We start from the raw sequence: 14998 nt of genomic DNA, 5'->3' as shown, positions 1-14998 counted from the left end.
TTAGATCTCATGGAATACAGGGAGAACTAGCCATTTGGAAACAGAACTGGCTCAAAGGTAGAAGACACAGGTTGGTGGTGGAGGGTTGTTTTTCAGGCTGGAGGCCTGTGACCAGTGCAGTGCCACAAGGATCGGTGCTGGGTCTATTACTTTTTCTCATTTACATAAATGATTTGGATGCGAGCATAAGAGGTACAGTTAATAAGTTTGCAGATGACACCAAAATTGGAGGTGTAGTGGACGGCAAAGAGGGTTACCTCAGATTACAACAGGATCTTGACCAAATGGGCCAATGGGCTGCGAAGTGGCAGATGGAGTTTAATTCAAATAAATGCGAACGTGCTGCATATTGGGAAAGCAAATCTTTGCATGACTTCTACACTTAATGGTAAGGTCCTAGGGAGTGTTACTGAACAAAGAGACCTTGGAGTGCAGGTTCATAGCTCCTTGAAAGTGGTGTTGCAGGTAGATAGGGTAGTGAAGAAGGCGTTTGGTATGCTTTCCTTTATTGGTCAGAGTATTGAGAATAGGAGTTGGGCGGTCATGTTGCAGCTGTACAGGACATTGGTTAGGCCACTGTTGGAATATTGCATGTTATTCTGGTCTCTTTCTATCAGAAAGATGTTGTGAAACTTGAAAGGGTTCATAAAAGATTTACAAGAATGTTGCCAGGGTTGAAGGATCTGAGCTATAGGAAGAGGCTGTACAGGCTGAGGCTGTTTTCCCTGGAGTGTTGGAGTCTGAGGGGTGACCTTAGAGGTTTATAAAATCATGAGGGGCATGGATAGGCTAAATAGGCAAAGTCTTTTCCCTGGGGTCAGGGAGTCCAGAACTAGAGGGCATAGGTTTAGGGTGAGAGGGGAAAGATATAAAAGAGACCTAAGGAGCAACTTTTTCACACAGAGAGTGGTACGTGTTTGGAATGAGCTGCCAGAGGAAGTGGTGGAGGCTGGTACAATTGCGACATTTAAGAGGCATTTGGATGGGTATATGAATAGGAAGGGTTTGGAGGGATATGGGCCGGGTGCTGGCAGGTGGGACTAGATTGGGTTGGGATATCTGGTCGGCATGGACGGGTTGGACTGAAGTGTCTGTTTCCATGCTTGTACATCTCTATGACCAAGGGTTTGATTCCATGCCTGTTTGTGTTTCTCAGTGTGCTGTCTACCTAAATTTTTGTTGAATAAGATTTTCTGTTCCTCAGAAATTGCTGAAAATTACTGTGATCGACCTAGATATAATAACCTATTCCACAATTTGTAAGACGTAGAATACTGAAAAACATTTTCACATTGTTATAGGATTCTTGCTATGTATGCTGTATAATTCATGCTCTTGACATGGATCACCATTCCAACTCCTCACATCTGTTAGATAGAACTGGGCAAACCCCAGAAGCTAGATTCTCATATTGAAATGAAAGCATAATTTAAAATAAATCTTTTTGTCTAGATTTTCAATAGATAAAGTTGCAGATGACCCATCAATATAACAGGGTGTCTGTACCAGCATAATTTTGAGCCAGTGCAAAGTTGCATACTAAATTGTCTTCAACCACGTTTCCAGAATGGTAACACTACTGAATGTTGATCCAGTCATCCTGTATATACAGAACAACCTTGGTTATCCAAATTTTGGATTATCTGGACAAGATCTCAAGGTCCCTTTTAAAACATTATCCGAACGAAATATTCCTCGCCTGTCTTTCAGATAACTAAGCTTGTTCTGTTTATGCTTTATACTTTTCAACTGATGTGTTATAGAATTTTAATTGCATCAGAAAGCTAATTCCCTTCGCAATAATATTGCACCATCTTTTAAAAATCAAAGGAAGAGGGTTGATTTGTCATAGTGCCTAACAATGGCAAGTGGGTCAGAATTACTGTCACAGTTCTTCACATGTGTGGTTTGAAAAATTAGAATATGATTTGTGTTTACACTTTCACAGATCTGTTAATTTACATGAAAGCAAAATACTGTGGATGCTGGAATTTTGAAATAAATTCAGGAAGTGCTCGAAAAACTCAACTGATTTAGTAGCATCTGTGGAGAGAAAAACAGTTGTTTCGAAGCAGAGTCATATCAGACTTGAAATGTCAACTGTTTCTTTCTTCACAGATGTTATCAGACCTGAATTGCTTCAGCACTTTCTGCTTGTAATAACAAATTCTGCATATGCTGGAAATTTGAAACTAACATAGAAAATGTTTGAGAAAATCAGTTATCGAGTCATAGAGATGTACAGCATGGAAACAGACTTTTCAGTCCATCTCGTCCATGCAGATCAGATATCCTAACCTAATCTAGTCTCACCAGCAGTTGACCTATATCCTTCTAAACCCTTTCTATTCATATACCCATCTAGATGCTTCTTAAATATAGTATTTCTACCAGCCTCCATCACTTCCTGTGGCACTTATTTCATATATGCACACTCTCTGCTTGAAAAAGTTGCCCCTTCAGCCTCTCTTAAATTTTTCCCCCCTCACTCTAAACCTATGCCATCTAGTTGTAGACTATCACCGCCCCAAGCATCTGTTGAGACAGAAACCTGATGTGGAGATGCCAGTGTTGGACTGGGGTAGTCAAAGTTAAGAATCACACAACACCAGGTTATAGTCCAACAGGTTTATTTGGAAGCAATAGCTTTCGGAGTGCTGCTCCTTCACCAGCTACCTGACGAAGGAACAGCTCTCTGAAAGCTAGTACTTCCAAATAAAGGTGTTGAACTATAACCTGGTGTTGTGTGATTCTGTTTCTGTCTCTGTTCATTCAAATTATTTATGTCAGAACCATACACTTACTTTTCTGAACTTAGATTTCTCTGAAGAAACATTTGGAACTATTTCAAACAAGAGTGCAGTCATGTCAGATAGGGGACGAAACCTCGCATGGGTGGAACATCTTGCTGTACATGTCAGACTTTGTTGTATTCTTCAACTCCATTTGTTATAATGCAGTAGCATATTGGCAGTGCAGTGCTAGATTGGTGTGCTGAGGGCAGTGGAGTATCTGAGCTCTTAATGATGGAATCAACAAGTAATTAGGACTTGAATGTAGAATGCAGGATCAGTATACATTGACAAATTGGACAAAAATTAGTGGAATGGTAAATAATGAAGAGGATGGCCTTAGATTATAGCAGGATATAGATGGATTGATCAGTGTCAAATGGAATTCAATCCAGATAAGCATGAGGTGATAGGTTTGGTCAGGGCAAGCAAGACAAGGGAATACATGAACAGTCGGACTCTGGGAGGCATTGAGGATCAGAGTGACCTTGGTGTGCATATCCACCAGTCCCTTAAGGTAGCTGGATGGATAGATGAAGGTATATGGGTTACTTGTCTTTATTAGCCAAGGCATGGAGTTTAAGAACAAGGAGGTTATGCTGGAATTGTTTAAACCATTGATTAGGCCACAGCTAAGGTATTGTCAGTAGTTCAGGAATCCATTTTAAAGAAGGTGTATAAGATTATGACTGCATATACAGAAAGAAATGCTCCACCTTGGTGGAGGAATCAGTGATGAGGGGAATGGATTTAAAATGAGGGGGCAGGAAGTTTAGAGGGAATGTGAGGAAAGGCTTTTCACCCCCTGAGGGTGATGAGAATTGGGAATACTGGGGGAATTTCATAGACAAATAGACAATGAGTTTCTAAAGCTAGCAGATATCATTGTGGGAGACAAGTGACAGTAGCATAAATTGACAGCAAGCTCTTGAAATGGAAGCTATTGGTTTAACATTGTGTAAGCAAATACATTGTTGTCATAAATACTTAACATATCAACCTTTTTGCCAACATTTCAAGTGAGTGAGTTCTGATCTAGTCTGAAAAGATTATAGAAACAGGTTAAAGTGTAACTTCCAAAAATAATTGAATCAACTTGTGCTGACCTTTCAGGAAGAAGCAGAGGCGTGGAATTATTTAAATACTCTTTCAAAGTGCTGACATTGGCATAAAAGCCAAGTGGTCTCCCTCTACATTATATAATTTGGTGATCTGTGCTGATAGTGCAAAATGACTCATTATCGTAGATTCACTTTCAAAATTAAAATATTATGTGGAGTATTTTTGTGAAGGCAGCTTCCCAATCCTTTGTGTCATAGAACACTGGTACAGGAATTAAAAATACATGGTTTATATATTTTTTTAACATGATCACTGCCAAAGTGTGAGAGATTTGACCTGCTGCTAAGGACATTTTTTTTTCTCTTGCAATGTTCATTTTATAGGTCGAATACAGAGAGATGGATGAAAGCCTGGCCAACCTATCAGAAGATGAATATTATTCAGAAGAGGAACGCAATGCAAAAGCTGAAAAAGAAAAGAAGCAGGTGCCACCACCGCAGCCACCTCCACCTGAGGAGGAAATTGAAAGTGATCCAGAAGAACCATCTGGTAAGTGACATTTACTCAGATTGCTGTCTATCTTGTTGGATGGGGAAGAGATAATGGAACCCCCAACAAGCTGAAAGGTGTTCAATAAGCACTGAATGTAAAATTCTCCATTATTTGAAGCGATGCAAAATAACAAAACCCAGATTTTGCTTTTAGAATCTGTCAAAATTCCACATATAAAAGCTAATTTCTACTATCTGATTGCTCTGCTCTAGAATGCAGTGCGAGTCAGAATTGTGAAATAAAATGTGTATTAGACCACAGTGAATTTGGTGTCACTCAATTGATAGTTGGAGTTAATAGAAACGCACATATCTGCCTCCAGCTGTCTTATCTATTCACTGTCAACATGTGTGAGACAGCTTCCATCTTGCTCCTTGCAAAGTTTAAGGATGTATCCTCTGCACACAATCTGGGCTGTATAAGTGTGCATATCATTCGGGAAACTGCCCCCAATTTCCCCCAAAGGTTAGACTTGAATCTTCGAAGACACACAACTATATTTGTTTGGCCTTTTAAATTTTTTTTGAATATCTTAAAACATCTAGCCAGCAACCAATCTTATTGAATTGTAGACCTGGCAGAAGGGGCTGAATGACCCACTCTAACCCTAAATAATATGTTCATACGATCTTTCCTTTCGTCACTGTCTTCCTTGATTGTCTCTGTCTGTTTGCAGTTGGCATGTGACAGAACTCCTTTCTAATATATAAGAAGGAAAGCTTGTAGAAGTTTGAGCTGTTGTTCTCCAGAAAATTCCTTTTGACTCTGTAGGGCTGGTTGTTTGATGTCTATGACAGTACCTGCCTCTTTGAATCTGATACTTAATCTTAATGGCTGCTTTGTGTTGAGTCTGCAATGCAGACATGGACAGACTACTTGGTAATTAACTCTTGATTAAAAAGTCCCTGTCCTGGAACTTGGCCCACAGATTTCTGCTGAGCTAAGAGATCTGTTATTTTCTAATAATTCCCCTTTTGCAACCTTCAGTTGATTTGTGTATCTATTTCCTCCCCTTTGCTTGGCTCTTGCGTAGTTTTTGTCAACAGTAACTTTACTGGCAGGTCACCTTCTGAATTTTCTGTCACTAAAAATTGATGTCCACAGTGAAGGCTTGTAAAATCTATAACCTGTAAAAGTGAGAAAATAAATGCCTGGTTATGATTTAATTTTGTAATTCAGTTTTAAGGTTAAAACATCCATGCTAATCTTGCTCTACCTTTGTTGAATGTCATAATATCCTGATTTAATTAGTGTTTTGCATTTGAGTATCCTATGTTATGTATACCATGTAAACTGTTGATGGGAGGGAGGATTGAATGTGCCTGAAAAGTAAACAATTTTGAGGTACTGAGAAAGTTAGAGCAGAACATGGTCAGTGAGACTTGATTTCAATAAGTATGGGGTGTAGAAAGATTACGTAGCACAGCACATTTCGTTACTTGTAAATGGAAGAAGCTGGATTAGAAGAATATGATTATGGATATACATAGACACAATAAAAGTTGAGAGCTAAAAGCAAGTGCATGACTGCAGATCTAATGACAGGTGACTTCTGGTATCCTGTTTAAGATTGTGATCATTTTACTGGAGATGCTTTCCCAGATGTGGGGTAGTATTCAAGTAAACTATAGTTGGGAAAGTAAGTTTGTGAGAGGATTCGGTGGTAAAAGGGAGAATGGCATGAAAAAAATAAAAGTCTTCTTTTAGGCAGGATAGAAATTGAGAAGTGGGAATTCCATTTGAGAATAGAGGAAAGTGTAGGTAAGTGCTAATTTTAAACCTTGACATTGGCAGGGCATTTGTTGCTACTAATGAGGGAAAAAGAATACACACACACTGTACAACTTCCTAATGAGAATTTTCAAAAAAAGTATGTGTATTTTAGAAACCATATAAAATGTTGAGTTCATCCAGCTTAGTATGGTAACTCATCAATACAGTGAAAGCATGAGTCAAACTTCAGAAGTATGCATTAATATTAAGTGATGAAGATTTGATGCACTTTAAGCCCATGTTTGCACTTTATTTTGTTGACATAAGGTTTCAGTTTCCCTCTATCCATTTCTTTGCTTACTCCTTGTGTTGCTGGGGTGCAATTTAACAGGCACTGACAACCGCACATAACAGATAGGCTGCAGTGGTTCAAGAAGGCAGCTCACCACCACCCTCTCAAGAGCAACTAGGGACTGGCTGTAAATGCTAGCCAGTCAGCAACGCCCACATCCCACAAAATGAATAAATAAAAAAAACTTGGTTTAAAAGGCATTCTTCATTTTATAAGCCTATTTTGAAAACGTCAGCAGGCTGCTTGAGTGTCGAGGGTACGATTACATTGCCTCATCTTGACAATACCTAATGATTGCATGTGGCTACTTTTCATTGGGAATGTCATAGGATAATAGCTAGCAGTAAAAGCGATGGTTGAATTTTCCTGTTTCCCTTTCCTCCGTTCCGAAACAGGAGGAATGTTGAGGCCAATTCTCGTGCTGCTACTGTTACTTCAGTTGATACCAACCAAGTTAGAAGGACAGACCAGACCAGATATTAATATTTTGGTGCTTCCTGATTTGTATTGTTTCAGGTCCACACTCCAGTGTGGAGTTATGGCATCCATTTTGTTTATTGTGATAATTAAATATCTATTAATATCTTTATTTAAATATCTATAGAATGTATATTCTAATTTAGTTCATATAGGTCCAATAAATTATTAGAATTATGTACATTTGGTACAGAAAGTGTGTTTTTTAAGAAACCAATTCATTTTATTCTGCAACCTGTTTCTCTAAATCTTGTGCCTAATTATCAAATTAAGTTTTAATTTTAAATTATACAGCTCTTCTTTAAATACTATATTAGAGGACTTTTGATGCAACAGTCCATAAAGAAATTCAGACAGAGTAATTATACAGTTAACCCAAGTTGAATTGGATTGGGTATAATATATTTAAATCACCTGTTTTGGGAGGAGTGGAAGGTACTGTTTGTAGAAAAGGGGACTGGAGATGTAAGATTCAGTGACATAATTAGTGTTTTGGAAGGCTTACAGGGATATTAGTCATGGAAAATTTCCTGATTCAGGGAGACGCAGCTGATAGCCAAACTTATAGTGGCTTGAGGTAACTGCCCTGGCAATCCTTTCAGTGCTTTTATTGTTGTATTTGTCTGCCAGAGACTAAATATCTATAAGCAAATATATTCATGTTAAATTTTAAAATATTGTTTTAATACGAGACCGCGGAAATTAGGGAAACTAGTAGTGTGCGCATGCGTGTGAATGTTTTTACGTTCGTTCCCGCAGTGCATTGGAGCAACATCAATCTGGCAGGGTCGATCGCAGGTATGTATTTTTTAAATTACTTTTTAAATTTTTTTTCTGTGCGCTGGTTTAATTTTAATTTTGTGATTAATTTTTTATGTTGCAGGTAGTGTTTGTGAGGAAGGAAGGTGTTGACCGACTTTGGGTTGTGGGATCTGAAACTTCTCCAGCTAAAGTTGAATCTGGGTGGGAACCTGGTGATCAGGGTCTAATCTTTGGTGGTTGTTTAGGACAGTTTCCAGGGGCAGAGGTGCAGATCAACACATGGAAGGGATTCTTGGATGTGTTGTTAGGGTGAGAAGTCAAGTCCATGGGAGGAACTGACAACTCTAATGTGGTGTTACGATGACAGGTGACAGTTTGGTTTTAATTGGAAGCTCTCAAGGTTTATCTCGTGTTTCTTCATGGCCCTAGGTTAAAAGTTTTATTGCACTAATTTTGTGAGTTCATTCTTATCAGGTGTAGAGGGTGCTGCTTTCCAGAGTCGCCTACCTCACGATCGCATGACCTCACAGGAAGCAGCCTGTTTCCCAGACATTATCAGTGGTCCTGCACAGACCCAGAAGGTGTTTCTATACATCAGAAACCGCACAGTAAGTTTCTGTATTAAAAACATAATTCCTTAAATCATTGCTGCATGTTCTTTTTGTGGAGGAAGGGAAAGAGGAACCTGTGTGTTTTTGTCTTTTTAAAATGACAGCATTGTATTTCGCATTAAAAATCTTAACAGTTATTGGGAGGATACTTCTAACAGTTTGTCTACTTTAGATTAGATTCTGTACGGTGTGGATACAGGCCTTTTGGCCCAACAATAAGCACTGACCCTCCGAAGAGCAACCCACCCAGACCCATTCCCTTACATTTACTCCTGACTAATGCAATTTAGCATGACCAATTCACCTAACCTGCACATCTTTGGATTGTGGGAGGAAAACCACACAGACACAAGGACAATGTGCAAACTCTACACAAGACAGTTGCCCGAAGTGGGAATTGAACCCAGGTCCCTGGTGCTGTGAGGCAGCAGTGAACCACCATGCTGTCTTGCCTTTAGTTGCTGCAGTAAGGTTCTGGGTTCCTGGATTGGAAATAACAGCAAAACACATACACTAAATAACCAAAAGGCAGTTAGAAACTTTGAAGCTATCATACTAACTGTTTAAATAAATGCAGCATGGGAGGCAGAGCATTGATTTATTTGCTCTTTTACACTTTCCGTGTATTTCTTACATGTCTCTCTCATTTATTAATTGCAGCAAGTATACTTTTCATCCATCTAGAAATGAGCAGAGTGTACTCTGACATTTTGTGGACTTACTCCATTAATAGCTGCTAATTAGATTAGATTAGATTACTTAGCGTGGAAACAGGCCCTTCGTCCCAACAAGTCCACACCGACACACCGAAGCACAACCCACCCATACCCCTACATTTACCCCTTACCTAACACCACGGGCAATTTAGCATCGCCAATTCATCTTATATTAAGTAGTTAGATCTGTTAGAAGGCATTTCTATCCATTTTTGACATTTTCTACTCAGTTCTGGTATTAATGCTTCAAAGAATTAGTACTTGGTGAGTTTTGAGAAGATTTGTAGCTCATTTGAGGTTCAAGATGTAGGTTTGCTCACTGAGCTGGGAGGTTTAGTTTCCAACATTTCATTACCATACTAGGTGACATCATCAATGAACCTTTGGATGGAGCACTGGTGGTATGGCCCGCTTTTTATTTGTGTGCTTAGGCTACCTTGGGTTGGTGATGTCATTTCCTGTGGTGATACCATTTCCTGTTTCTCCGGGGGGGGGTGGTAAATGGGATCCAAGTCAATGTGTTTCTTGATAGAATTGACTTGGGTCCCATTTACCATCACCTGAGAAAAACTGGAAATGACATCACCAACCCAAGGAAGCCTAAACACATAATAAAAAGCAGGCCATACCACCGAGCTTCATCTGGAGGCTCATTGTTGATGTTACCTAGTATGGTGATGAAGTGTCTGAAACCGAACCTTCCGGCTCAGCAAGCAACTTACATCCAAAATTAGTACTTCTGAAATGATAATGTGGTCAAGTTTGCAACTGACTGATGAGTGGGTGACTCTTTCATAATCTCTTGGGGAAAGTATTCCCATCAGTGAGTAAAGATAAAGTCACTGTGGTCTCATTAGAGAGAGATGATTGGTGGTAGTTTAACCTCAGGATCATCATGCCTCAGGCAAGGGGAGAGGTTGGAAGGAGAATTCTTTGTGGTAACTCAGCCAGTGTGGAAATTGAACCCTTGCTGTTGGCATCAGTCTGCATTGCTATGCAGTTGTCCAGCTATCTGAGAGAATAAATGTCAATGGATTTGAAGCAGAGGGTGTCCTTCTAAAGAAGAACTCAAAATAATTCTGGGGCATGCCTGAGTATTGTAAAACAGTATAAAAATATATCAGTATAAAAACAGGAAGTGCTGGAGAAACTCTGGTCTTTAGAGTCCACAATACTTCGCTTTTATTATAGTATATCAATTTAATCAAGTTTGGAATGCATATCTTGTGTAGCATGAATGAGTGTTGACAGATGAGAAATGTTCTGCATGTAAGTTTTCAGCATATTTTAGTTATGTTACTAAAGAGTCAAGAATTTAGTTAAGTTTAGGTAATGTTTGCAGTATCAGTTTAAGGTACTTTCATATCAATAAATCTAATTTTGGCTTTGCCTGTAAGTTCTGGCCTTGCAGTATATTGGTCAGGAAAAATATTATGGCCATCTTGTAGCACATCTGTTGTGTAGCCTGTGGTTAGAAAATGTGGTTGTTTATTTAATGGCACATGTAACCTTGAGGAGTGAATAGGTTAAACCTTCAGCTTACTGGGAGCGCAAGTATAGCTCTTGATTTTGGCTGATGCTGTGAGTACTGGTAGATTGTTGCAGGAAAAGCTGAATTTTGATCAATTACAAAGCATTGTTAGTTAATTAATCGTACTCTTGATGTCAAAGTACAAAATACTGTATGTTATAAAATGTCATGCAGTTTTCTTCAGTTGTATTTAATACTACAGTAAACAAATCCCAAAACTAGCCTGTTTCTTCAGTTTATTATAAAGTATTTACAACAAGGAAGCACAATTGACTCTGTCACCAGAGCTGCAACAGCCATTTGGCCTACGCTTGTTCCTGTTTCTTTATGTTCTTAAATAAACAGATTAGTTGAGATTTTTTGTTCACCTTCAAAAGAAAGTGACATCCAAATGGATTGAGGTCTGAATCCAGTGGTACAAGACTTATTTGAAAAACTGAAACCAAGTTTGGCATTTCTGTGGATGACTGTACCAACATTCTGTTTCTGTGAGTATGTCAACCTCCTGCGATGGCAAATTGAATTTCTCAGCTCATTACTGTGCTGATGAGGTTTAGTCCTTCATCTGTTACTTGTGAATTTTCAAGCAACAATAAAATCTACTTGAATTAACTTTTGCCCCGGTTAATTTCCTCACAACTTGGGTGTACCTTTTGGCTGCTATAACTTGGGCGTGGCATGTGTCTGTAAGAGAAGCTGCATTGAATGACGTTAGCAAATCGCTCAATTGCAGTCAGAACTATTTCTTGCACAGTCTGTACAGCTCTGGAAATGTCAATAGGGAATGTCAGCTTCTGGTGCATGGTAAGTAGGAATCATAACCTTTTGTCATTGTTTCCCTTTTAAAGAGCTAATAGGACTGGTGTCATCTTCGCAGTGCCCAAGGTTCTGTCATATAGTTTACAAGAATGCAAAATCTCCAAACCTGAATACAAGGATGTCACAATGGAAAAAAAAGTCAAATAGCTGTTTTAGATTTATAGGTTTTTCAATGGGTTGTGTACCTTAATATTCAATGTTAAGAACAATCTTTTGTGGCATGGTGAACTTTGCAGTACATATTTGTTGTTGGATTAGTCTAACCTTATCTCAAGGTAATGAGTGATAGGTAGAGGGAATTAAACCATGTTGAAAGTGAAAGCTGGATATTTAAGATATATTTGCACAAGACTCCTTTCTTACAAAAACAAAGATGAAGCTTTGTGTTGCCTTTTACCTCAACTTCTTTCTACCTTTCTGTCTGCTTTTAGTCAATTCTCTGAATGGGTGAGGTGGAGAAGAAAGGAAGGTAGGCAGCTAAGCAGCATTGTTCTCATGGGCATCTTGCCTTGGTATTGAATAACTGGTCAGAAAAAGCTGTCATCCAGTTGTTGTTGTTGTTGTTGTTGTTATGTAGCGTATATTGCATTAGTGAAGATCTTCAGCCAACTAAAGAAAGTTATGACCATCGGCTTTGGTTATTGGAAACCGTGGAATTAAGAATGTATGAACTGCTGATGCATAAAGACCAGGACCGATCTGGTTTGCCATGCTTGCAGTTGCATGATTCAGCAATAATTGTGCTGACTAATCAAAGCAATCAGTCTCTACCAATTAGCTGCTATAGAACAGAAATTTCATTTGAATTTCATGCAGTGGATGGAAGTCTAGATAGAGTGTAAGAAGTTTAAAATTCTGTAAGAGTAATTTGCTACTTGCTGACGCATGACATCATAACATCATTCTTGTTTGTGGGAGTCCAAGGTTGAGTGTCATACTAGGACAATAAACAGTCATTAACAGGGTCTTTATAACATGATTTCAACCCCTAAATTGCTATGTCAAGATTCATTTATGTTATGGAAGTAAGTTTAGTAATTTTTAGATTTTCATTGTACTTCAGTTGGGGGTACTCGGGGCAGGGTTGCAGTTTTGCTTTTTTTTTTGTTTTGGTTAATGGTGGAGAGGCACAAGTTGACCAGCAGTGTTTGGAGAATTAGATACTGCGCTGTTGACCCATCACAACAAACTGAATTTTGTTCAAACGAGTAATAGCCATCAGTGTTCATTCTGGGCTCTGGCATCAACACTACAATTTTATGTAAGTGATTTGGAGATGGATAGGAAAGTGAGTTGTGAAGAGCACATAAGGATCCTACAAAGGGATATAAATAGGATCAGTGAGTGGGCAAAGATCTGGCAAATGGAGTCTAATGTGGGAAAGAGTGAAATTTTCCTTTTACAATAAGAATTTTAAAAAAATTATCTATAAATATTAAGAGGTTGCAGAGAGATCTGAGTGCCCTAAACTATGAATCACAGAAGGTTTAGTATGCCATTATAGCAGATGGTCAGGAAGGCGAATAAAATGTTATGTTGTATTGTGAGGAAAATTGAATGCTGGAGTAGAGAGGTTATGCTTCAGTTATAAATGACATTGGTAAGACTGCTTTTGGAGTATTGTCTGTATTACTGGTCACCGTACTTACAGAAGGATGTTAATGTGTTGGAAGCAGTTCAGAAGTTCAGTAGACTAATACTTGGAACAGGTAGGATTGCCTTTTGAGGCAAGGCTAGACAGGCTAGTTCTGCATCCTTTGTGATTAGAAGACCAGAAGTGACTTAGTTGAAATAAATGAGATCTTGAGGTGAATTGACCAAGTGGGTGTGGAAAATACGTTTCCTGTTGTGGGTGAATTTAGAACTACGGGTCATAGTTTAAAATTTAAGGGATTTCTGATAAAGGGGAAAAGAAATTCATCTGAAGTTTGAATGTCTTTGGAAATCCCTTCTTCATAGGGCGGAATCTTTAAATATTTTTAAGGCTGAGACACAGTTTTATTTTTAACCAAGGTGATAAAAGATGATTAGTGCATGCAGGAATGTAGAGTTAGTATTAAGATCATTGAATGGTGGAATAGACTTGAAGGGTTGAGTGGCCTACTCTTCTTCCTTGTTCGTATGTTTTTATTAATTCTCTGTAATTGCAATCATATCAATGGTGCATAAAATGTTAATTTATTTGCTCCTTTAACCTGGAAAGCATTGCTTGAGGGGTTTGAATTCCTGTTCTGTAATGTTGCTAACAGCTTCCACCACCATTACCAACCAACCAACTCCTTTCAGAAATCTGAATGCTTTGGAAATCTCTCACCATTAATAGTTTGTGGTAGGAAATTGGCTGAATGCATTAATGACCCGATTTTTATATGAGAAATATTGATGAGGACAACAATATTCACCATTATTACGCACATTATTAAACACCAAGTCCTGGAATATAGACAGGCATAGTTAATTGGAGGAATCTGGATTTTTCTAGGAGTTATTCTGCTCCTTTACTATAATCAGTACCTCATGAATAAATTTGATTTGATTTGATCTGTTGTCTCGTGTACAGTGAAAAGCTTTGTTTGCGAGCAGTACAGGAAGACTAGTAAGCAAGGATACATGGATCGTAGGGTAAAAAATAGAATATGTGCTAGGTAAGATCAGCATTATTTAAAGTTAGAAAGTCCATTCATCTGTCTAATAATGGCAGGGAAAAATCTGTTCTTAAACCTGTTGGTACATGTGTTCAAGCTCCTGTATCTCCTGCCTAATGGAAGAAGTTGTCGGAGAGCATTACCGGGGTGGAATGGGTCTTTGGTGGTGGCAATCTTTCCACAGCAACAAGCCTTGTAAGTGGAGTCTGTGGGTGGGAGGTTGGCTTACGTGGTAGTCTGGGGTGTGCACACAACCTTCTGCATTTTCATACGGTCCTGGGTAGAGCAGTTGCCATATCAAGCTATTATGTACCCGGACAGCATGCTGTCTGTGGCGCATCTATGAAAGATAATGAAGCTACTCATGGACATTCCAAATTTCCTGAGTTGCCTGATGAAGAAGAGGGGTTGTTGTACCTTGATGAGAAATCTGCATGGGAAATCAGGACAGGTTGTTGGTTATCGTCACTCCGAAGAGCTTGATGCTCTCAGCCACCACTCCATTGATGTAGATAGGGTACGTGTTATTCCCCTTTCTTTCTGAAGTCAATGATCAATTCTTTTGTTTTGCTGACATTGAGAGATAACTTGTTATCGCTGTATCATGTCACTAAGCCCTCTTTCCCCCTTCTGTATTCTGACTTCTTGTTGTTTGATATCTGTCCTATCACAGTGGTGTCATCAGCAAACATGTAGATGGTGTTTATTTGGAATTTGACAACGCAGTTGAATGTACAGGAATGCAGTAGGGGGCTAAGAATGCATCCTTGGGTGGGGACTGCAGTGTTATGTGTTAGTGTGGAAAAAGTGCAGAATAAACTCAACTTTGAAAGCAACATGAAGTTGTGGTTAATTCACTGGTTAAGTACAATAAAACAAGTGTGTGTGTGGTCAGTCGTTAGTGCTGCCAAACAGCCCCTGTGTCCTTGCAAGTTTGACTTTGCAAGTGAAGAGTTTCAGTTCTTC

General features: G+C 38.9%; 1 protein-coding gene across 2 annotated transcripts in view; it reads left to right on the top strand.

Moving 5' to 3' along the window:
- The window catches only part of kdm1a (lysine (K)-specific demethylase 1a), a 68875-nt gene that overhangs the window by 1936 nt on the left and 51941 nt on the right, over positions 1-14998 (top strand). The window contains exons 2-4 of one of the 2 annotated variants that reach the window (XM_060847242.1): positions 4238-4403; positions 7708-7746; positions 8185-8318. In XM_060847242.1, the coding sequence (XP_060703225.1) occupies positions 4238-4403; positions 7708-7746; positions 8185-8318 (339 nt within the window). The remainder of the gene's footprint in view (positions 1-4237; positions 4404-7707; positions 7747-8184; positions 8319-14998) is intronic. The other variant, XM_060847243.1, reaches the window with a different exon arrangement.

Source organism: Hemiscyllium ocellatum, chromosome 30, assembly GCF_020745735.1.
Source record: "Hemiscyllium ocellatum isolate sHemOce1 chromosome 30, sHemOce1.pat.X.cur, whole genome shotgun sequence".
Classification (NCBI taxonomy): domain Eukaryota; kingdom Metazoa; phylum Chordata; class Chondrichthyes; order Orectolobiformes; family Hemiscylliidae; genus Hemiscyllium; species Hemiscyllium ocellatum.
This window is presented reverse-complemented; position numbering and strand designations above follow the sequence as displayed.